General features: G+C 42.0%; 1 protein-coding gene across 1 annotated transcript in view; it reads left to right on the top strand.

Moving 5' to 3' along the window:
• The first annotated feature begins 1,525 nt into the window (after positions 1-1,525).
• LOC120049936 (protein mono-ADP-ribosyltransferase PARP12-like) overlaps positions 1,526-25,849 on the top strand; it is a 32,168-nt gene continuing 7,844 nt past the window's right edge. Inside the window, exons 1-3 of the mRNA XM_038996453.1 lie at positions 1,526-1,898; positions 24,469-24,604; positions 24,851-25,121. Coding sequence (XP_038852381.1) covers positions 1,624-1,898; positions 24,469-24,604; positions 24,851-25,121 — 682 coding nt within the window. The 5' untranslated portion in view covers positions 1,526-1,623. The remainder of the gene's footprint in view (positions 1,899-24,468; positions 24,605-24,850; positions 25,122-25,849) is intronic.

Raw genomic sequence — 25,849 nt, forward strand, 5'->3', positions numbered from 1 at the left:
TGTAGCCACTTCTCTCTTAAAGGGATACCCCCATATCTGGATATTGCAGATTATATTTACACAGGGAAGCCCGAGTGTCTGCATGTTTTCGCTTCACCCTTGTACTTGAGTGGTTGGTTGTCTAGGTCTTAATTGAAAGGAAAAAACTAAAACCTTCAGACACTCGGCCCTCCGTGGAATGAGTTTGGAATGAGATGTCCATTCACCTCCATCAAAAGTGGGCCCAATAAAAATGTAAATTAGTGGCCCAGGGGCCACATAGGCCCCTCAGACTCAACTCGGGACCTCGAAGCCAGTTTCACTGCATTTTTTCATTGTTCCTCTCTAATCGGAGACTGATTTAATTCTCTTCCTGAAAGACTGGACTAAAAGGTGGACATCTCCGTGGTGCTGCTCATTGACTTTGATGTGTAAACGGTGAAATGACATGAATTTCCAGCATTGAGTCCAGCCCCCTTGTTGCACAGGTGGCAGGTAGCCTAGTGGTTAGAGCGTTGGGCCAGTAACCAAAAGGTTGCTGGATCAAATCCATGAGCTGACAAGGTAAAAATCTGCTATTCTGCCCCTGATCAAGGCAGTTAACCCACTGTTCCCCGGTAGGCCCTCATTGTAAATAAGAATTTGTTCTTAACTGACTTGCTAATTAAATAATATTTAAAAAACTATTTTAGACCTGGGAATTAATTATTAGGTAGAAAAAACCCAGCAGACTGAAAACCAGAAGACTCCGAACTGCGTAGAGTAAGAGTTGAGTACCACTGATGTAGGATATTATATGCTTAATATCGGCTAATTAGCCATACTCTCCCTATGTGTACTTTTGCATGAAGCCCAAAATGGCGCTCAATGGTACACTTACAACATAGGCCAGACAACAGGGGCGATCCCACCTCTGCCACCAATGTAATATGAGAGGGTTTCAATCCTGCTGTGCAGCCGTGAGTGTAGTGTGTAACTCCCTGGCATATGGTAACAGCAGCACAATCACCAGTGGAGGCTGCTGAGGGGAGGACGGCTCATAATAATGGCTGGAATGGAGTCAATGGAATGGTGTCAACCACAACCACATGTTTGATACTATGCCATTCCAGATATTATTATGAGTCATCCTTCCCTCAGCAACCTCCACTTACACTCACTTAGTATGCAGCATTACACTATAAAAATGATTCAGACATGTAAAGGATGGACATTACAACAAATTCATGGCAATATAGTGATAATGGCATGTTAAAAAATTCTGATCACTGTAGGTGATTTGACTGACATGAATTTCCCCTGGGCCTAGAGTTTGGATGGGACGCATCTGACATCTACTGGGCATAGTTGGTATTTTTTACAGTAGACAGGCGATAGTAGACCTCCATATTTACGTTCCAATGATAAAGATTCCAGGCCTATTTATATAAATAGTATATAACACATTGGCTAGTGTCAAGATCTTGCTAATTATTTTGTGCAATATGAAGGCTTTATTGCATTTGCAGAAGAAGGAAAGGTCATAAAGGTTATGCTAAGTTTCGGTTTCGATTCACTCACCAGCTCCCTTCTAAACACATCATGTTCTCGTTATTGTTCCGAACCAATTGGGAAGAATATAACGTTGTTTAACCCGTTGAAGAAATGACGGAATCGACCATAACTAAACTTATTTGTGCTAATCATGGATCAATGAACGTCGATGAATTAGATGCGAATTTGTACAGTGACTTGCCCGTCTCGGTGCGGGATGTAATTAAGAATCAAGCAAAATTTTGTTTTGTTGTTTTTGACGGAGAGCAAAGGGTGTTAGCCAAGACTGGAGTTCGACTGTGCAGATCCAGCGATTGCCAGGGATGCCGAAATTTACATTTTTGTAAACGATTCCTGCTTGGAGATTGCCCGTTCAGTCGGAGAAGGTATGGAACTTCAATTCTTCGCAATTGTGTTACTGTTTTTACAATCGTTTGCTGGTGACCTTATTTTAACCACAAGGCCCGCTCTGGGGAACTTTTGGCACATAGCCTTTCCCTTTGCTTTATGACCGCAAGTATCCCACACATTTGTAGACGATCAAGTGTCCTTCATATTATGCATGGGAATACTTGGGAACAGATTTCTGAAATTAAAATCAATTGGAGCTGATCTGCTGGTGTTTTTAGTCTTTTATGTAAAAAATAAACAAATCATTAAAAAAAAAATATATATATGTTTTTTTTGCTCATAAAACTTGGGGAGCCAATATACAACAACCGTTGCTGCCAGTTGGGAACCCTGCTTTATGGCATTATTGGTGTATATAGAGAACCGCCAGGTGTAGCTAATATTTTTAAACAAATGAGCCTCAAAACCGACCCACACGGCCTGAGATCTAGCCCCCCATTTGTTTTTCTACAGCAAGAGAGGAGTTGCCACATTTATCCAATAACGTTTTTCCATAACGTTGTCAAGCGCTTAGGAAGGAATATTGACGTAATTTGTAATGACAAAGGCTGAGGAAAAATTCGGTTTTCCATCAAAATAATGATCCTTGCGAGTTTAAGAATATGTCTCAAGAGAAAAGATAATTCACCCTTATTAAAAATGTTCCATCAATGAATGTCGATTTAACTTGTTTTGACTGCTATGATTAAGCAATAAGGCCCAAGGAGGTGTGGTATATGGCCAATATACCACGGCTAAGGGCTGTTCTTAGGACACAGCCCTTAGCTGTGGTATATTGGCCATTAAGGCCTACCACAAACCCCTGAGGTGCCTTATTGCTATTATAAACTGGTTACCAATGTAATTAGAGCAGTAAAAATATTTTTTTGTCATAACCGTGGTATACAGTCTGATATAGCGCGACTGTCAGCCAATCAGCATTCAGGACTATAAATAAATCAAATTTGTGCATGTGCTTAACTATAGATAAATCTGACAGGAGAGTTTGAGTGATGAAAGTTGTACAGAGGATCTCAACATCTCTGTGCAACTATTTTCTAGCAATTGTGCCATTATTACGTGCCAGATGTTAAGACTACCAACTGTTATAAATGGCCTATTTGCGAGCTTGACTTGTTGTTTCAATAGGAATAGGCTACTAACTAAAATCAGGGTTTATAATTGCAATTCACCTTTGCCATTGTTTGCTGAACTAGATGCAGGTAGCCCATAGCCGATGAAATGCCACCTACATCTAATTTCAGGGAAAAGTCCACAATGAAACTGACATTGAGCTGTGACCATGATCACAATTGATAACTTCCAATTTAATTAACTAAACATTGCCATTAATAATTGCATAATAACACAAGGCTACAACAACAAACTGAAGTTATAGGCTATTTATTAAATATGTTTGTCAGCTCCAGGTAGGCTACACAAGTGGCACAAATTGATTTGCAATGACTCAAGTGATATCGTAATTTCAACGTATTTATTGTATCAAATGGTAGGCTAGAGTAGCCTACAATGGCATAGAAATGAATAGCCTATTTGATGGCCAACATATACAAATCTATCATTCTCCACATTTAATGTCATGTTTTCCTACAACAGAAGCACGCAAGGGAATTCCATAACTTCCATTTCCACTTGCACAGCGCTCGAGACCCAAGAACGGCGCATGCGTAAAACCCTTTGCTTGATTTGGTTTTCCCTAAGAAAAGTAAACATTTAGAATGCAGTTTACTTTAAACCAACTATCTAAAGCACTCTAGTGTGCCTAAAGTCGTTTTCCAATGCTTTGTCTCCGTCAAATCAGGTCTTGCACATTAATGTTTTATGGAAAAAGATTTGGAAATAGGTGTCTCCATAATGACCAATCTAAATAACCTACCTACAACTGGTAAGAAGTTGTCACAACGTGTGTGTGTGTGTGTGCTGCTCTGTCACTATGACTCATCTGCCTGCTGCAGTGCTCTCTCAACTAGTGTTCTCAACACCCACAAGCACCCCTTCCCACCACTCACTCAGTAACAACCTGCTCACTGCCTGATAGTCAGCAGCAGGTCACAGTGAAATTTCCACCATACATTTTTCCTATAGGGGATTTTAGAAACATTTAAAATAAGGGCTGTGTTCTGTGTAGGCTTACCCTGGTGTGACGTTTTGATACGAGTGTAAATCTCTCTAGGACAAGGTGACTTTTATCAATATATTCCCCTATATTTACCCCCCCAAAATGAAATGCTAATTAGCTGCTAACTTGGCTATCATAAAGAACTACAAATGCCATGATGATCTGGATGAGACTGCCGAATCGAGGCAAAGGTAAGAATCTCTGGATTAACTATCTAATGTTAGCTAAATTTACTAATGAATACATTGGCTACATTTCTTTTAAATTTACAATTCTGTGAACTGTCTTGTGTTAGTTTAAAATTGACACAATACCTGTTTGCAAAGGCATCAGCTAGAGATGATGTGCAGGAGTTTGCTGGGATTTGTAGTCTTGCATGATGTCTACTTTGACGCTAATTAGCATTTTCAAATATGAGAGTAAATAGGTGTCACGCCCTGACCATAGTTTGCGTTGTATGTTTCTATGTTTTGTTTGGTCAGGGTGTGATCTGAGTGGGCATTCTATGTTGTATGTCTAGTTTGTCTGTTTCTATTTGTTTGGCCTGATATGGTTCTCAATCAGAGGCAGGTGTTAGTCGTTGTCTCTGATTGGGAACCATATTTAGGTAGCCTGTTTTGTATTGTGGGTTGTGGGTGATTGTTCCTGTTCGTGTGTTCCTGTGTTTAGTGTTCACTATTTCGGGACTGTTGCGTCTTTGTTTATTTTGTCTGTTTATTGTTTTTGTTCTTTATTGAAAGTATTCTAATAAATATGAATACTCACCACGCTGCGTATTGGTCCGATATCTCCTACTCCTCCTCGGACGAGGAGGACGAAGAACGTGACAATAGGGCCAAATATATTGATAAAAGTCACCTTCTCTGAGAGAGATTTACATGGTTATCAAAACGTCACCGCAGGGTAAGCCGACACAAAACACAGCCCTTATTTTAAGTGTTTCTAAAACTCCATATGGGAAAAATGAATGTTGAAAGAACCATTACCCTGTTTGACCGCTAGTTTTTTTTTTGTATTACACCTCCACGGTGGAGCTCTATTAGGTATTTACATTTAGATAACATGTTGGGCCTAACCCAGGCAAAAAATATAATCTGTAGCCTAGTTTTAGGGCCAAGTGAAGAGAAAAAAATTATAAATGGTGATGGGTGGTGGCATTTTGATTTGCACGGATAGTACTTTAAAAACATACATTTCATGAATAAAGTGGCAATATTTCGAGATTAAAGTGGCAATATTTCAGGAATAAAGTGACAACATTTTGAGAACAAAGTGGCTATAGTTCGAGAATAAACTCAGTTGTATTTCAAAATTAAAGTAGGGGATTTGGTTATTAATTGCATGCCTCCATGGCTGCCTGTTGCTGTGCGCGTCACATTAGTAGATGACTGTTAAAACTATACTTTAGAATTGGCTTTAGTAACAAGGAAATCCTTGCTCTTTTAGCACATAATAACCTAATTATTAGGACCTGGAATCGGTTTTGCCACAGATTGGATCTTTTCAGAAGGAGGAACAACACAAACTTGGACGAGGTACTTCATCCTAATCTGTGTGTTTACATACAGTGCCTTCAGAAAGTATTTATACCTCTTGACTTATTTCACATTTTGTTGTGTTACAGCCTGAATTCAAAATTATATAAAAAATAATAATTATCACCCATCTACACATAATACCCCATAATGACAAAGTAGAAAATACCCTATTTACATAAGTATTCAGACCCTTTGCTATGAGACTTGAAATTGAGCTCAGGTGCATCCTGTTTCCATTGATCATCCTTGAGATGTTTTGATAACTTGATTGGAGTCCACCTGTGGTAAATTAAATTGATTGGACACAATTTGGAAAGGCACACACCTGTCTACATAAGGTCCCACAGTTGACAGTGCATGTCAGAGCAAAAACCAAGCCATGAGGTCGAAGGAATTGTCCATAGAGCTTAGAGACAGAATTGTGTCGAGGCACAGATTTGGGGAAGGGTAATACAAAATGTTGTTGTGCAGCATTGAAGGTCCCCAAGAACACAGTGGCCTCCATCATTCTTGAATGGAAGATATTTGGAACCACCAAGACTCCTCCTAGTGCTGGCCGCCTGGCCAAACTGAGCAATTGGGGGAGAAGGGCCTTGGTCAGGGAGGTGACCAAGAACCCAATGGTCACTTTGACAGAGCTCTAGAGTTCCTTTGTGGAGATGGGAGAACCTACCAGAAAGACAACCATCTCTGCAGCACTCCACCAATCAGGCTTTTATGGTAGAGTGGCCAGACGGAAGCCACTCCTCAGTAAAAGGCACATGACAGCCCACTTGGAGTTTGCCAAAAGGCATCTAAAGACTCTGAGACCATGGGAAACAAGATTCTCTGGTCTGATGAAACCAAGATTGAACTATTTGGCCTGAATGCCAAGCGTCACGTCTGGAAGAAACCTGGAACCATCCCTATGGTAAAGCATGGTGGTGGCAGCATCATGCTGTGAGGATGTTTTTCAGCAGAAGGGACTAGGAGACTAGTCGGGATCGAGACGAAGGTGAACGGAGCAAAGTACAGAGAGATCCTTGATGAAAACCTGCTCCAGAGCGCTCAGGACCTCAGACTGGGGCGAAGGTTCTCCTTCCAACAGGACAACGACCCTAAGCACACAGCCAAGGCAACGCAGGAGTGGCTTCGGAACAAGTCTCTGAATGTCCTTGAGTGGCCCAGCCAGAGCCTGGACTTGAACCCGATTGAACATCTCTGGAAAAACTTGAAAATAGCTGTGCAGCAACACTCTCCATCCAACCTTACAGAACTTGAGAGGATCTGCAGAGAAGAATGGGAGAAACTCCCCAAATACAGGTGTGCCAAGCTTGTAGCGTCATACCCAAGAAGACTCAAGGCTGTAACCTCTGCCAAAGGTGCTTCAACAAAGTACTGTGTAAAGGGTCTGAATACTTATGTGCATGTGATATTTCAGTTTTTTATTTTTAATACATTAGCTAAAATTTCTAAAACTGTTTTTGCTTTGTCATTATGGGGTATTGTGTTTATTTATTTTATTTCACCTTTATTTAACCAGGTAGGCTAGTTGAGAACAAGTTCTCATTTACAACTGCGACCTGGCCAAGATAAAGCAAAGCAGTTCGACACATACAACACAGAGTTCCACATGGAATTTACAAACATACAGTCAATAATACAGTAGAAAAAAGGTATGTATATATATATACAGTGTGTGCAAATGAGGTAAGATAAGGGAGGTAGGGCAATAAAATATAGCAATATAGCAATTAAACACTGGAGTGATAGATGTGCAGAAGATGAATGTGCAAGTAGAGATACTGGGGTGCAAAGGAGCTAAATGAATACAGTATGGGGATGAGGTAGTTGGATGGGCTATTTACAGATGGGCTATGTACAGGTGCAATGATCTGGGAGCTGCTCTGACAGCTGGTGCTTGAAGTTAGAGTGTAGATTGATGAGGGGGAAAAACAGTGTAATACATTTTAGAATAAGGCTGTAACGTAACAAAATGTGGAAACGTCAAGGGACTGAATAATTTCTGAAGGCACTGTATCTGCCTCTATCGATCCAGTATCCCTGCACATTGTAAATATGGTACTAGAACTGACCCTGTACAGTTGAAGTCGGAAGTTTACATACACTTTAGCCAAATACATGTAAACACAAGATTTTATTCCTGACATTTAATCCTAGTAAAAATTCCCTGTCTTAGGTCAGTTAGGATCACCACTTTATTTGAAGAATGTGAAACGTCAGAATAATAGTAGAGTGATTTATTTCAGCTTTTATTTCTATCATCACATTCCCAGTGGGTTAGAAGTTTACATACACTCAATTAGTATTTGGTATCATTGCCTTTAAATTGTTTAACTTGGGTCAAATGTTTCGGGTAGCCTTCCACAAGCTTCCCACAATAAGTTGGGTGAATTTTGGCCCATTCCTCCTGACAGAGCTGGTGTAACTGAGTCAGGTTTGTAGGCCTCCTTGCTCGCACAAGCTTTTTCAGTTCTGCCCACAAATTTTCTATAGCATTGAGGTCAGGGCTTTGTGATGGCCACTCCAATACCTTTACTTTGTTGTCTTTAAGCCAGTTTGCTACAACTTTGGAAGTATGCTTGGGGTCATTGTCCTTTCAGGGGTCATTTGCCTTTCAGGTTATGTCGATATAGGACTCGTTTTACTATGGATATAGATACTTTTGTACCTGTTTCCTCCAGCATCTTCACAAGGCACTTTGCTGTTGTTCTGCGATTGATTTGCACTTTTCGCACCAAAGTACGTTTATCTCTAGGAGACAGAACGCATCTCCTTCCTAAGCGGTATGATGGCTGCGTGGTCCCATGGTGTTTATACTTGCGTACTATTGTTTGTACAAATGAACGTGGTACCTTCAGGCATTTGGAAATTGCTCCCAAGGATGAACCAGACTTGTGGAGGTCTACAATTTGTTTTCTGAGGTCTTTGCTGATTTATTTTGATTTTCCCATGATGTCAAGCAAAGAGGCACTGAGTTTGAAGGTAGGCCTTGAAATACATCCACAGGTACACCTCCAATTGACTCAAATTATGTCAATTAGCCTATCAGAAGCTTCTAAAGCCATGACATAATTTTCTGGAATTTTCCAAGCTGTTTAAAGGCACAGTCAACTTAGTGTATGTAAACTTCTGACCCACTGGAATTGTGAAACAAATTATCTTGGGATCCTGGATACCAGGGGCTATGCGTGTATGTGTCCCAAGTAGGTTTGCCAGATTAGCTTTTTCTCAGATTAGCTTTGTTAAAATCCCTGGCTAGAATAAATTCGGCCTCAGGATATGTATTTTCTAGTTTGCATAGGGTCCAGTGTAGTTCTTTGAGGGCCGTCGTGGTATCGGCTTGAGAGGGAATCTACACGGCTGTGACTATAACCGAAGATAATTCTCTTGGGAGGTAATAAGGACGGCATTTGATTGTGAGGTATTCTAGGTCAGGTGAACAAAAGGACTTGAGTTTCTTTATGTTATCACAATCACACCATGAGTAGTTAATCATGAAACATACACCCTCACTCTTCTTCTTCCCGGAGAGATCTTTATTCCTGTCAGCGCAATGAACTGAGAACCCAACTGGCTGTACGGACACAGACTGTATATCCCGAGAGAGCCATGTTTCCGTGAATCAGAGTATGTTACAATCCCTGATGTCTCTCTGGAAGGAAATCCTCACCCTGAGCTCGTCAACTTTATTATACAGAGACTGAACATTAGCGAGTAATATACTCGGAAGCGATGGGTGGTGTGTTCGCCTCCTGAGTCGGACTAGGAGTCCACTCTGAATACCTCTATAGATCATAACCTGGAGCAAACAATGCCATTATCACAACACATAGGTTGTAATATGGATTTCTTTTTCTGGCTTCCCCAGTGATTTTACCCACACACCGCTACTGTTAGCGACTGGTCGTTAGCAAGTTTGGTAGGCTACTAATGACCATCAGCGTCATTAGAGCGCAGTTTAAGAGAAGCCTAGTTGCTGTGACTCAGAAGTCACGTGGAATTTGACTGCAGTCATGACTCGCGACTGCTGGTGCAGCAATTTAATGTTCCGTTATTATAACCTAACAGATGTAGCCACTAGTCTATATAAGGTGAACAAGTGATAGCCTAAGCGTTATAGCTGAGACAAATAGCCTATAACAGAGATGATGCCCCTGTTTTGGGATAACGTATGCATCTTTCATTCCAACCATCCTTGACGACATCACCGATAGATGGATAGTGAAAGGAGATATTAGCTAGGCTACCAACCAAGTCATGTCAGATCAATGATTATTTCTTTATATAGGCCTAGCCTATATAGCCCTGTCATCATTGATATCTAATAGGCCTATATTTAGATCAATCAATCAAATGTATTTATTTATAAAGCCCTTTTTACATCAACAGATGTCACAAAGTGCTTATACAGAAACCCAGCCTAAAACCCCAAACATTAAGCAATGCAGATGTAGAAGCACGGGGGCTAGGAAAAACTCCCTAGAAAGGAAGAAACCTGGAGAGGAACCAGGCTCTGAGGGGTGGCCAAATCCTCTTCTGGCTGTGCCGGGTGGAGATTATCAGAGTACATGGCCATTTAAAACCTCTTAAGGATCCACCCCTTTTTTTTTCAATTTTCCCCTAAAATGACATACCCAAATCTATCTGCCTGTAGCTCATTACCTGAAGCAAGGATATGCATATTTTTGATACCATTTGAAAGGAATCACGTGGAAGTTTGTGGAAATGTGAAATGAATGTAGGAGAACATAACACAAAAGATCTGGTAAAAGATAATACAAAGACAAAAACATATGTTCATCTTTGACATGAAAAAGAAAAGCCACACATTCAGCTAGGAAGCTGTTTCAGACTGATAACTTCAAGAATGAGCAAGCTACTTGACATTTAGTATAAAGTCACCCAGGTGTCCTTCACGATTTGCCCAACTGGCCTCCAAGTGGCCAAATTGGTAAATTGATACATTTTCAAGAACCTAACCATAATAATAAACTTGAATACTTACTGATAAAAAAAATCTTCAATAGTAGTAAAGACTGACTTCAAAGAGACCACATTCAAGTCCTCCATCCCCCACTTAGTCTGACTGCTGCTCTCTCTGGCTCCACAACAAACCCCCGCCCGGGCATCTAGGAGGTGTGCTTTACAGCAGAAAGAGACTTGAGACCAGCAGCACAATCGTGTGTATAGGGTGTTCTAAATACTGTAATTGTAAATAGTGTGTATATTTTTTTTTTTTTACTTTGTTTATGGTGTGTTCACTTACTACATTAGATCAGTGTTGGCTGCTAACTTGGCCCTTATCTTAAATGTTTCACTTCTGTGTTTGGAGACATTGGATCAGCATTCTTGTCACGTCTCCTGTTAGTACATTTTATGTAGGGAAGCTAATGATCCATAATGTATGACATTCCTGGGAGTGTGTAAACTTGTATTTTGCATTAGCATAGCATTTTTGTATGTTTTCTTATTATATTGAACTTTTATTTTAGCAATACATCAAATAAACAACACATCTATAAACATATATTATATAGAGTGGAGAACACTGTGGTGTATTGTGTACCAATTGGTGTGTACCAATTTTTTTTTTTTTTTTTTTGTGTTAACCTTTATTTAACTAGACAAGTCAGTACAAATTCTTATTTACAATGACGCCTACCCCGGCCAAACCCAGACGACGCTGGGCCAATTGTGCGCCACTCTATGGGACTCCCAATCACGGCCGGATGTGTTGCAGCCTGGATTCGAACCAGGTACTGCAGTGTGTTAGACCACTGCGCCAGTCGGGAGCCCAATGTGTATTGTATGTTGACTTTGACATGTTGTGGCTTTCGAGTGCCTTGTTTGCTATTCATACACATATTTCATTAGGAATACACACACATAAATATATAGCAATCAAAGAAAATATTTAAAAAATCTCTCAAATGAATACTATGCAACCATTAAAACAACTGCATTAGCTCAGATTTACAATATAAAATCATATAAATATAAAGACTGGTATTTCACTTACTTCACTTAAATTGACTGGTTGAAACAACATTTAGCGTTCGATTTTCACGGATTTCTTTCTTTGCAAGTTGAACGAGTGGAAATACAAAATCGATCGTGCATACTATGTGGATCTTTTTAGGATATGAAAAAGGATTTTATCAAACAAAACTACACTACATTTTATCTCTGGGTCCCTTAGGATGACAAATCAGAGCAAGATTTCAGAATGTAAGTAAATGATTTACCCTTCAGATGTGAATGAATCAAACCTGTCGCCGTGCTAAAAGTGTTTTGTTGTTGTGCACTCTCCTCAAACAATAGCATAGTATTTTTTTCCGCTGTAATAGCTACTATAAATTGGACAATACAGTTAGATAAACAAGAATTTAAGCTTTCTGCCCATATAATATATGTACCGTTGAATTTTCTTATTTATTTTTTACATTTTAGTCACATTATGCATATTGAGCAACAACTGTCCCGTTGACAGGACACCGGTCCATAAGAAGTTTTAAGGCCAGATTGTTCTTCAAGATGTTCAAACGTGACCAACAGGGTCAAATAATAATCACAGTGGTTGTAGAGGGTGCAACAGGTCAGTACCTCAGGAGTAAATGTCAGTTGGCTTTTCATAGCCGAGCATTCAGAAGTCGAGACAGCAGGTGCGGTAGAGAGAGAGAGAGTCAAAAACAGCAGGTCCGGGACAAGGTAGCACGTCCGGTGAACAGGTCAGGGTTCCCTAGCCGCAGGCAGTACAGTTGAAACTGGAGCAGTAGCATGACCAGGTGGACTGGGGACAGCCAGGAGTCATCAGGCCATGTTATCGGTAGAGGGAGAGAGAGAGAGAATTAGAGGGAGCATATTTAAATTCACACAGGACAGCAGATAAGACCGACTGACCCTAACCCCCCGCTACATAGACTATTTCAGCATAGATACTGGAGACTGAGACAGGGGTGGAGTTTGGGGGACACTGTGGCCCCGTCCTACGAGACCCCCGGACAGGGCCAACCAGGCAGGATATAACCCCACCCACTTTGCCAAAGCACAGCCCCCACACCACTAGAGGAATATCAACAGACAACCAATTTACTACCCTGAGACAAGGCTGAGAATACCCCACAAAGATCTCCTCCACCACAGGAGCCAGAGGGAGCGCAAAACCAGACAGGAAGATCACGTCTGTGACTCAACCCACTCAAGTGACGCACCCCTCCTAGGGACGGCATGGAAGAGCACCAGGAGGCAGAGAATCCCAGTGGAGAGAGGGGAGCCGGCCAGGCAGAGACAGCAAGGGCAGTTCGTCGCTCCAGTGCCTTGCCGTTCACCTTCGTACCCCTGGGCCAGACTACACTCAATCATAGGACCTACTGAAGAGAGGAGTCTTCAGTAAAGACTTAAAGGTAGAGGCCCAGTCTGCGTCTCTCACATGGATAGGCAGACCATTTCATAAAAATGGAGCTCTATAGGAGAAAGCCCAGCCTCCAGCTGTTTGCTTAGAAATTCTAGGGACAATAAGGAGGCCTGCGTCTTGTGACTGTAGCGTACGTGTAGGTATGTACGGCAGGAACAAATCGGAGAGATAGGTAGGAGCAAGTCCATGTAATGCTGAAATTGCCAGGTGGAAACTTGGTGTGAGGGTGTGTGCGAGTTATTAGATCATTAGATTAATAAGCGTGAGTGCGCAGTGACGTCTGTTTGAACAAGTGTATTTGATTATTATGGCCATTTGTTTGTTTTAACGCGCCCATCTCTACCTATTTATGTAACCACACGGGCTTGGATTAAATACCTCATCCAAGTCTGTGTGGTTCCTCCTTCTGAAAAGACCCAATCTGTGGCAGTCACAACCTCTAATAATTGGTCCTAATAATTGGTCCTAATACTTATAATATTTTGGTTATTATGTGCTAAAAGAAGAAGGATTTCCTTGTTACTAAAGCCAATTCTAAAGTATAGTTTCACCAGTCATCTAACTCAGGCATTTCAAAGGTGGAGCACACAGCAACAGGAAGCCAGGGAGGTATGCATTTATTAACCAAATCTCCTACTTTAATCTTGAAATACAACTGCGACTTTATTCTCGAAATATTGCCACTTTATTCTCGAAATATTGTCACTTTATTCACAAATTAAAATGGTGACTTTATAAAAATAAAAAAAATCTTCTTTATTCTCGAAATGTCGACTTTATTCTCAAAGTTTTTCAAGTTTATTATGTACAATCCGTGCCAAACGAAAATCCAAGTACCACCACCCATAATGTATTTTTATTTTTTTTGGTCTTCACTTGGGCCTAATAGTCTTCCATATCATGCATGACAAAAATCTGAGGGGGCATAAAGTATGTGAGGATACCTCAGAGGTGGTCTGAGGGGGGCTAGGCCCCCATTTAGAAGTTGGAGAATTTAGCATTTTCCAAACACCTGAAACTACTTTTTCCTGCAATCTAAAGCCATAATCACTATGCTTAATTCTATGTCATAATATGTTTATTTTTCTGTATATTTAAGCATACAGTGCTTACATTCTCCAACGATTGCTCAGTTTGGCCGGACGGCCAGCTCTACGAAGAGTCTTGGTGGTTCCAAACTTCTTCCATTTAAGAATGATGGAGGCTACTGTGTTCTTAGGGATCTTCAATGCTGCAGAAATGTTTTGGTACCCTTCCCCAGATCTGTGCCTGGTTCTTTTTTTAAATAATCTAAATATGCTTCTCCGCATCTCTGCTGAAATCAAGGTAAAATATTTAAAGGAATGTGAGTCTTATTCAGAACATTTAGTAATTGCTTGCTTTTCTAAAGTTGACCAACCTTGCCAGCAGGCATGCCAGCTAAGATAGTTAGACAAGCTAGCTACTCTAACTTGATTGATAGCCTGAAATGGCTTCTTGGTGACCAGTTATAAGGTTGGGAGATAGCCAACTTCATAAAATTGGTAGGTGGCTAGTAGTATTACAGAGAAACACCAACAATAAATTAAACCAAAAAATAATAAAACATTTTTTGACAGGGCAAATCTGAGGGGGCCTACTTTTTTCCAGTAGGCCCTATCCAAAATGGTCCATAATTACGCATGAAATTACGCATTGCATTCGAACACATCTTGAACCCTCTAGGCGCTGCTCAAAAGTTTTTCCATTGTGTACTAGGCTGAAAGTAGTTGCAATAAATTGTAAGAAACAGGCCTGGGCATATTATCATGCACTGACCAAATACCCACTGAGAACAAACGTCTGTTCAAAGTCTATTTTTAATTTACATTTGGTTGAGTTGTCAGCTAACATGAATTCAATGTGAAATCAACCAAAAATCCATCACATTGGATTTAGGTTAAAAGTTGGGTAAGAAAAATACGAAATTCCCTTACGTTGATGACATTTTGCAAATCCAATCAGTTTCCATGTTGATTCAACATCATCACATTACATATATATTTTTTAATGACATGTAAACAACGTTGATTCAACAATTTTTTGCCCAGTGGGTACTGTGTAGGATCCCTATTTTTACTGTTTCCAATGGAATAAGTATAGGCCTATAGCCACATCCCACTGGGCACTCCACGTCATTTCAATGTGGACATTTTTGTAATATTTAGTTGAGACGTTGGTCAGTGAGATTTCAATATTTATTCACCCACTCAGAAAGACAGCCAAAAGTTTGTTGAATTCCCAATGTGTTATCATGCTCTCAACCATGTAAAAGCCCAACCGAATTCCAATGGAAAAGCAATGTCAGATTTTTGGTTTAGGGCTCGTTTCAATCTGTATTGCCAATGTTCAGCGCTATAGCGCGCTTAAAATGTTAAGGTAATTTCTGAGTGAGCCAACATATGCAGCGTTTACCATAAATGCAGGAACAACAACCTTTAAATTTCAATCGCACTATAGCTCTGAACTTCGGTGATACAGATTGAATCAAGCCCTTAGTTGTCATCTAAATGTGTTATCACTGCGCTTTCAACCATTTAAAACCACAACAAAGTTCAATTGGGAATACAATGTCAGATATTTTGTATTTATGCATCTATTTGATGTGTTATCACCTTCACAGACCTGCAACCTTAGCATGCTATTTTGAGTACGCATGCTTTCTGTGATTACATAAGATTACATTTATAGTTGATTATACAACGGGTGGATATAATCCTGAATGCTGATTGGTTAAAACCGCATTCCAGCCGGTGTCTATTCCAGAAGTTACGGCTAAATATTTTACTTTAAAATGCCTATTTACTCTGTTCCATCTGACTGCTGTGGTGGTTCATTTCTTTACTATCAAATGAGGAGAGACAAACTTATCACACAAGTCAGAGTTATACTTAAACTGAATATTTATTAGTGAGAGCTTTGCAATAGCGATGGCTGGTCGACGAATCACCGTCTCTGATGATTCGTTAAGAGCGCCGAGACAAAAGTACAAAGGTCTTTTATAGCCAAGGTACACCCCTTTCAACCTACGTGACGAACAACAGATATATAGAATGGGTCACAAGGTTCAGATTTGTATGAAAGATACCTATAATACATAGCAGACAGTATCTGCTGTGTCAACAGTTTTCATTGTATAGACCAGGGTCTGGCCCTTCGACTCCAAACTGGAGCCATCTCTCCCTTGTACGGTATAGAACAGAAACATTAACTCATGCTCTGGAATGCTCTTTAGGTTTTATCACCCAAAAGACATTGTAAATCTTCTGTCAGTGTTATCTCCCAGAGGCCCATCCTCAGTAGAACACACACACAATAGTTAAGAATACTCTTATTCTGTTGAATAAAACAACCATTTGATGCAATAAACGTATTATAACAATCTTGCAATTTTGCCACCATACTGCTCAATCTACTTCATCAGCCCAGCCAGGCAATTTATAAACTTGATCTCCACTATAAAAAGCATCTAGACATTATCTCACATTTCTTTTAGACTGTCATTTAGTTTTCAACAGCGGAGATTTGTATTAACCTTGCTGTCTGTCTCCCCGACAATTGCAACATTGTTTCAATATTTATATTAAATCTCCAACTGTCCCATAGTAATGAATGTGTCGGGACGAGACAGACAGGCAGCATTTCTCAGCCAGTCGAAATTATGAATCAGCTGGCATAATTTTTGTGGATATATACAAATAAATGTCAATTGAAAAAAGGTCAAATGAAATGAAGTGCAGCTAGTTTGCAGTCTTTCCAGCTTCAGTTAAGTGATTGTGTTAGCTGTGTTGTTGGCTAGCTCCTCTGAAAACAGTGTCCTGACGAGTGTTAGGGGAATTTCATAATTCCTTTATGTGCTCATTAATTAAAATCACTCTGTTTCTAAGAATTTGTAAGATTCTTATTAACATAAAATAGACAGGGAACAGTCTTATTAAAAATAGATAATAGTATTTATTCTTGGAGCACGCTCCCATTTAACCACAAACAGTTTATATACAAAATATGACATCATTGGTTACAGAATAAAGCTCCTCCTCTTGACCAAGATAAAACAGGTTCAAAAGTTCATTCCAATTCACCAGCATGACACAAACACATGACACAAAATATAATTTATTCTCCTGAAGGCTCACTATAATTTATTACGACTTTAGCAGACAACCCAAGATAATGGAAGACCTAAGAAGTTACTCACTGCCTTATCTAAACATCTCAGGGCTAAGTTGGGTCGGTTCAACCATAGTTTAACGATCCTTTTGGCTTACTTTATAACCCACACCACATACCTCTCTAACTAAGTTGGAATGGTGTTTATTATGTTTTAATTACTCCTTGTTCATGCTACATAATCCCTTCCTTATGAATTAACATTATTAATCAGATATAATAATACAGGGTTGAGTTCAATTAGTTATTGTCACGATCGTCATAATAAGCGGACCAAGGCGCAGCGTGAAAGAAAGACATCTTCTTTTAATGAAGACAAACAAACACTACAAATGAACAAAAACAATAAACGATCGTGAAGCTAACAAACTACGTGCACACATGCAACATAGACATAGACAATTACCCACAATCACCTAAAGCCTATGGCTGCCTTAAATATGGCTCCCAATCAGACAACAATAAACAGCTGTCTCTGATTGAGAGCCAAACCAGACAACCATAGACTTTCCTAAACCTCTCTACTGAACACAACCCCATACACTATACAAAACCCCCTAAACAATACACACACCCTAAACTAGACAAAACACACAAATATCCCCCATGTCACACCCTGACCTAACTAAACTAATAAAGAAAATCAACATAACAGAGGCCAGGGTGTGACAGTACCCCCCCCCAAAGGTGCGGACTCCGGCCGCAAAACCTGACACAGAAGGGGAGGGTCCGGGTGGGCCTTCCTATGGCGGCGGCTCGGGTGCGGGACGTGGACCCCCCTCCACCATAGTCACTACCCGCTTTGGTGGCGCCTCTGGAACGGCGAGTCCCGGACTGAAATCCATCCCAGATGGCGCCACTGGACTGAGGGGCAGCTCCGGACTGAGGGGCAGCTCCGGACTGAGGGGCAGCTCATGACTGGCAGATGGCTCTGGCGGATCCTGGCTGACTGACGGCTCTGGCGGATCCTGGCTGACTGACGGCTCTGGCGGATCCTGGCTGGCTGACGGCTCTGGCGGATCCTGGCTGGCTGACGGCTCTGGCGGATCCTGGCTGGCTGGCGGCTCTGGCGGATCCTGGCTGGCTGGCGGCTCTGGCGGATCCTGGCTGGCTGGCGGCTCTGGCGGATCCTGGCTGGCTGGCGGCTCTGGCGGATCCTGGCTGGCTGACGGCTCTGGCGGATCCTGGCTGGCTGACGGCTCTGGCGGATCCTGGCTGGCTGACGGCTCTGGCGGATCCTGGCTGGCTGACGGCTCTGGCGGATCCTGGCTGGCTGACGGCTCCGGCGGATCCTGGCTGGCTGACGGCTCCGGCGGATCCTGGCTGGCTGACGGCTCGGGGCAGACGGGCGGCTCTGACGCCTCGGGGCAGACGGGCGGCTCTGACGCCTCGGGGCAGACGGGCGGCTCTGACGCCTCGGGGCAGACGGGCGGCTCTGACGCCTCGGGGCAGACGGGCGGCTCTGACGCCTCGGGGCAGACGGGCGGCTCTGACGCCTCGGGGCAGACGGGCGGCTCTGACGGCTCGGGGCAGACGGATAGCGCAGGCGACTCTGGGCAGACGGACAGTGCAGGCGGCACTGGGCAGACGGCAGACTCTGGCCGGCTGAGGCGCACAGTAGGCCTGGTGCGTGGTACCGGAACTGGAGGTACCGGGCTAAGGACACACACCTCAAGGCTAGTGCGGGGAGCAGCAACAGGACGCACAGGACTCTGGAGACGCACAGGAGGCTTGGTGCGTGGTGCCGGAACTGGTGCTACCGGGCTGGAGACACGCACCATAGGGCGAGTGCGTGGAGGAGGAACAGGGCTCTGGAGACACACTGGAAGCCAGGTGTGTGGTGTTGGCACTGGTGGTACTGGGCTGGGGCGGGGAGGTGGCGCCGGATATACCGGACCATGCAGGCGTACTGGCTCCCTTGAGCACTGAGCCTGCCCAACCTTACCTGGTTGTATGCTCCCCGTCGCCCGACCAATGCGGGGAGGTGGAATAACCCGCACTGGGCTGTGTAGGCGAACCGGGGACACCATGCGTAAGGCTGGTGCCATGTATGCCGGCCCGAGGAGACGCACTGGAGACCAGACGCGTTGAGCCGGCTTCATGGCACCTGGCTCAATACCCAATCTAGCCCTGCCAGTGCGGGGAGGTGGAATAACCCGCACAGGGCTATGCACACGTACAGGAGACACCATGCGCTCTACCGCATAACACGGTGTCTGCCCGTACTCTCGCACTCCACGGTAAGCATAGGGAGTTGGCGCAGGTCTCCTACCTGACTTCGCCACACTCCCTTGTAGCCCCCCCCCCCCCCCCCCCAATAAATTTTTGGGTTTTACTCACGGGCTTCCAGCCTTGCTTCCGTGCTGCCTCCTCATATCGCCCCAGCTCTTCACGAGGGAGGCGATATTCCCCCGGTTGTTCCCAAGGTCCCTTACCATCCAGTATCTCCTCCCAAGTCCAAGAATCCTGTATGCGCTGCTCCTGCTGCTGCTTAACACGCTGCTTTGTCCGAGTTTGGTGGGTAATTCTGTCACGATCGTGATAATAAGCGGACCAAGGCGCAGCGTGAAAGAAAGACATCTTCTTTTAATGAAGACAAACAAACACTACAAACGAACAAAAACAATAAACGATCGTGAAGCTAACAAACTACGTGCACACATGCAACATAGACATAGACAATTACCCACAATCACCTAAAGCCTATGGCTGCCTTAAATATGGCTCCCAATCAGAGACAACAATAAACAGCTGTCTCTGATTGAGAACCAAACCAGACAACCATAGACTTTCCTAAACCTCTCTACTGAACACAACCCCATACACTATACAAACCCCCCTAAACAATACACACACCCTAAACTAGACAAAACACACAAATATCCCCCATGTCACACCCTGACCTAACTAAACTAATAAAGAAAATCAACATAACAGAGGCCAGGGTGTGACAGTTATAGTTTTATCTAAATGTAGACATTGTTTAGTCATTATTCATAAAATTCCTAACACGAGTGAGCACATTTTCTATGCCAGGTGAAATCACGCCTCATTAGCTCATTGTTATGGATGTATCCAAATAAATAGAAAACATCTTAAACAAATTCAAATGCAGCTACTTTGTGGTTATTCTGGCTGCACTGTTTGACGTGACTGTAAGTTAGCCGTTGTTGGCTAGCTAGCAAGCAAGGGATAACAATGTTGCCAGCCAGTATGGCAATGGAACATTATGAATGAACGACTAACTTCCTGTATCCATTGATACAGAACAAAAAGACAGAACTACTGGGTCGCGTCTATGGCAACCGAACCAATAAAACAAACGAGCAGCCGGCTTCGGTAGCAACCCTAGATTTGTGTCGGGACTATATCTTGTGGAAGGATGAAATAGTATGAATAAATTCATCAAAATAACTTTTAATGAAAATATGGCTTAACTTAAGGCTATTTACTATATGGCAAAAGTGATATTGAGTTGTCAATGCAACATTTGAAGGATATTTTGCGGCACTGACTTATTCTGTCTTAAATTCCAGTTAGTCTACAAATATAAGTTAAAGGATAAAGGATTCAATCAAATCAAACTTTAAATGTACTTTAAATACAGTTTTATTTGATTTAGTCCAATTATTTAACTTATATGTTTGGTTGAGATGGAGACTGAAATCCAACATATCAATTATGAATTTGTAGACCAACTGGAATTTAATCCAGACTAAGTCAGTTGCAAAAAATATACATCTCTTTCAAATGTTGATATTTGGTTGCATCGACAACCAAACACAATTCAACATCCAGTTTGTCTACAAATTAATAATTCATATGTTGGATTCACATCTCCATATCAACCCAAAATCTATGTTAAAGAATACGACTAAATCAAATCAAATTGTATTTGTCACATGCTCCGAATACAACAGTGAAATGCTTACTTACAAGCCCTTAACCAACAATGCCGTTTTAAGAAAAATATGTGTTAATAAAAAAAATAGAGAAGTAAAAGTAAGAATTAAAAGTAACAAATAATTAAAGAGCAGCAGTAAAATAACAATAGCGAGACTACAGTTGAAGTCGGCAGTTTACATACACCTTAGCCAAATGCATTTAAACTCAGGTTTTCACAATTCCTTACGTTTAATACTAGTAAAAATTCCCTGTCTTATTATTATTACTTTATTTTAAGAATGTGAAATGTCAGATTAATAGTAGAGATAAGGATTTATTTCAGCTTTTATTTCTTTCATCACATTCCCAGTAGGTCAGAAGTTTACATACACTTAATTTGTATTTGGTAGCATTGCCTTTAAATTGTTTAACTTGGGTCAAACGTTTTGGGTAGCCTTCCACAAGCTTCCCACAATAAGTTGGGTGAATTTTGGCCCATTCCTCCTGACAGAGCTGGTGTAACTGAGTCAGGTTTGTAGGCCTCCTTGTTCGCACACACTTTTTCAGTTCTGCCCACAAATTGGGTGGCTTCTTCCTTGCTGAGCGGCCTTTCAGGTTATGTCGATATATGACTCGTTTTACTGTGGATATAGATACTTTTGTACCTGTTTCCTCCAGCATCTTCACAAGGTCCTTTGCTGTTGTTCTGGGATTGATTTGCACTTTTCTCACCAAAGTACGTTCATCTCTAGGAGACAGAACGCGTCTCCTTCCTGAGCTGTATGACGGCTACGTGGTCCAATGGTGTTTATACTTATGTACTATTGTTTGTACAGATGAACGTGGTACCTTCAGGCGTTTGGAAATTGCTCCCAAGGATGAACCAGACTTGTGGAGCTCTACAATTTGTTTTCATAGGTCTTGGCTGATTTATTTTGATTTTCCCATGATGTCAAGCAAAGAGGCACTGAGTTTGAAGGTAGGCCTTGAATTTTCCAAGCTGTTTAAAGGCACAGTCAACTTACACTTCTTACACAGTACACTTCTGACCCACTGGAATTGTGATAGTGAATTATAAGTGAAATAATCTGTCTGTAAACAATTGTTGGAATAATTACTTGTCAAGCACAAAGTAGATGTCCTAACCGACTTGCCAAAACTATATATATATATTTTTTTTTAATTGTGGAGTGGTTGAAAACGAGTTTTAGTGACTCCAACCTAAGTGTATGTAAACTTCCGACTTCAACTGTATATACAGGGGGTACCGGTACAGAGTCAATGTGCGGGGGCACCGGTTTGTCGAGGTAATTGAGGTAATATGTACATGTAGGTAGAGTTAAAGTGACTATGCATAGATAATTAACAGAGAATAGCAGCAGCGTAAAAGATGGTGGGGGGGGGGGGGGGGGGGGGGGGGGGCAATGCAAATAGTCTGGGCAGCCATTTGATTAGCTGTTCAGGGGTCTTATGGCTTGGGTGTAGAAGCTGTTGAAAAATCCTTTTGGGCCTAGACTTGGCGCTCCGGTACTGCTTGCCGTGCGGTAGCAGAGAGAACAGTCTATGACTAACTTTATATGTAGTTTGATTTGATTTAGTCCTAATCTTTCATTTCGATTTTTGGGTGAGATGGAGACGTGAATCCAACATATTAATTATTAACTTGAAGAGTATATTTGAAATAAACAAAAGCTTGAAACCCTAAGCCTATATGTGTTGTCTATTTTTTGTTGAACCCTGGGTTGAATTGAAACAATAGCTGTTGATTTCGCAAATGCTACATAGGCCTATTAGATGATACATGACTTTTAAATAATGGTAACATTTGATTTGCTCTGTTAAACCTACCCTTTGGAATGACTTCGATAGCAACAGTAAATATATTTGGATTATTAAGAGATCTCTTAATAATAATTCTCACTAGAACATTGGTTGTAGTCAGTGACAAATATCATGGCTGGGCTTGGTTAAAATCCTGTTTGGGAGACCAAAAGGGAGCTGTAAATCAATTATCCAGTAGGAGATGCTGCCCATTCTATTTAAAAAAAAATCTGATATTGGATATAACGTTGAAGATCTGACATTGTTTCAAAGGTACAAATTCAACATATTTTATACAAGCTTTGTCTATGTGGAAATTTCACCCTCAAAAACTTTTCAAATCAAATGTACACTGAGTGTAAAAAACATTAGGGACACCTGCTTTTTCCATCACATAGACTGACAAGGTGAATCCAGGTGAAAGCTATGATCCCTTATTGACTTAAATGTAAACCCACTTCAATCAGTGTAGATGAGGGGGAGGAGACTGGTTAAAGAAGGATTTTTAAGCCTTGAGACATGGATTGTGTATGTGTGACATTCAGAGGGTGAATGGGCTAGACAAAAGATTTAAGTGTCTTTGAACGGGGCATGGTAGTAGGTGCCAGGTGCACCGGTTGGAAAGGAAAACAGCGTCAGGCAAGGAAAACAGGCACAACAGGATAACAGGATCTGAATAGTAACAAACGGCTAGAAACATAAACTGACTGATCAGAGATTACGATCTGGCAGCGTGGAAGGGGCAGGGCTGAGTATTTGTAGAGATCTTGATTATGGAACAGGTTGCAGCTGGTGGGGATCTGCTCTGACTCCAGCACACCTGTCTCCGCCCACACAATCACACACACACACACACACACACACACACACACACACACACACACACACACACACACACACACACAGAGAGAGAGAGCGAGGGAGATGTAGAGAGTACTGGGGGAGTGGCGGCAGGTCAAGGAGACACAGGATGAGCAGTAGAGGGCGTTGCCGGAGCAGATGTGACAGGCGAGCCAGCTGCCTGCAGACTGACTTCAGTCGTCAGTTGAACGGTGTTTCCTCCTACACATTGGTGCGGCTGGCTTCCGGGTTAAGCGGGTGGGTGTTAAGGAACGCGGTTTGGCGAGTCATGTTGCGGAGGACACAGGACTCAACTTTCGCCTCTCCCGAGCCCATTGGGGAGTTGCAGCGATGAGACAAGATTGTAATTGGATCGCAATTTGGATATCATGAGAGAAAGAGGGTCAAAAGAAAGAAAAAAAGAATGGTCCACCACACAAAGGACATCCAGCCAACTTGACACAACTGTGGGAAGCATTGGAGTCAATGTTGGCCAGCATCCCTGTGGAACGCTTTCGACACCTTGTAGAGTCCATGCCCTAACGAAATGAGGCTGTTCTGAGGGCAAAAGGGGGTGCAACTCAATATTTGTAAGGTGTTCCTAATGTTTTGTACACTCAGTGTATTTTCCACGTAGATTTCACGTTACAATACATTGACAAATAACGTTGATTCAACCAGTTTGTGCCCAGTGTGATGGAAGGTTGTATCAAGATTTGTTTTACTTTTGACTACAGAGGAGGATGTCGCTTCAACCATGACCTGACCTCGGGGGACAACAGCAGAGTCCTGAAAGAACACGGACTGGAGAAACTGAACAAATCTGAGCTGTGCACTCTGCTGCTTCAGAATGATGGCTTCTTCTTACCACCAGTACGTAACACTGCAGTAGGCCCCTTTGCTAAAGTATGCTCTGTCTGGTTAAGGCCTTGTGTTTAGTGATCATGATCTAAATTAAGTTCATGTTCCTCCAATCTTGTGCTGTAGTGTGCAGAATTATAAATGGAATATCCCAGAATATTGTGTGTGTGTACTCATACATGCATGTGTATGTGTGTGCCTGCATGCGGGTGTGTTTGTGTGTATTTTTTTCTCATACAAACATTTTCCTTCTGCTAGGTGTGCCACAACTACAACAACGGTGTTGGAGAGTATGGCAAATGCCAGGATGGTGAGACATGCAAGAGGCTCCACATCTGTGAGATGTATCTCAGGGGTAGCTGCAACTGTCCCAGGTGTCATGATTTCTACGAACCCCACCCATTAAAAATCCTGCAGGACAGAGGGGTGCCCAATGAGCTCATTGCCTCCCTGAAGTCTGTGTATATGAACATGGAGTGGTTGCAAAAACAAGACCATGCCAAGCAAGGCAAGGGGCAACATCAAAGAGGTAAAGCTAATGCAACCGCTAACACAAGTAACAAGTCTAACAGAGGCCCACCGAGTAGTCACGATAAGGGCTACACTGTTATTAGCATGTTAACTCATAAGTTATTAAATAATCATTAAATAAAGTGAGTTTGTATAATTTATGAGAACATAGCATTTAGTGGAACCTAATGCTACTTCCTAATATCTTGTAGGTGTCAGAAGAAATAGTGTGTGATTATAGAGGCATTCTCATAACAGCAACCCACCTCTCACATGACCAGGGCCCACTTTGGGGCCCAACTTATGGTTTAAGAAAACCTGGGCTAGAGTATAGGCTGCTAAATAAAATATCCAGTGGCACTGGCTTACCCATTGATAAAGATAGCATGAATATACGTAGGCTACTCACCGGTGACGGCCGATTTGCTTGTGCCAATAAAAAAATCTGTGCTGTTCGCTTAATATTGGGAGTTGTTGAGAAAACATTTGGTAGCTTCTGCAGACAGATTAGTCTTCTCTTTCCAGCAAGAGGCATTTGCTTTTCAAACTACATTTTTCCCGCGATTGTATTTAGACATTTACAAAGGCCTATAGGTGACAACCGCAATGATAGAAATAGAATCCATAGAACGGTTGTGTCCCATGAAGTCAGGACTGGCAGCCATCTTGAATGTACTCATGAGTTTACCAGACAAATTGCCAGGGTTAGAGGTTCCAAGACCCTTCCATTGATTCTATTTCTATGGC

The sequence above is a fragment of the Salvelinus namaycush genome, chromosome 6 (assembly GCF_016432855.1).
Source record: "Salvelinus namaycush isolate Seneca chromosome 6, SaNama_1.0, whole genome shotgun sequence".
Taxonomy (NCBI): Eukaryota; Metazoa; Chordata; class Actinopteri; order Salmoniformes; family Salmonidae; genus Salvelinus; species Salvelinus namaycush.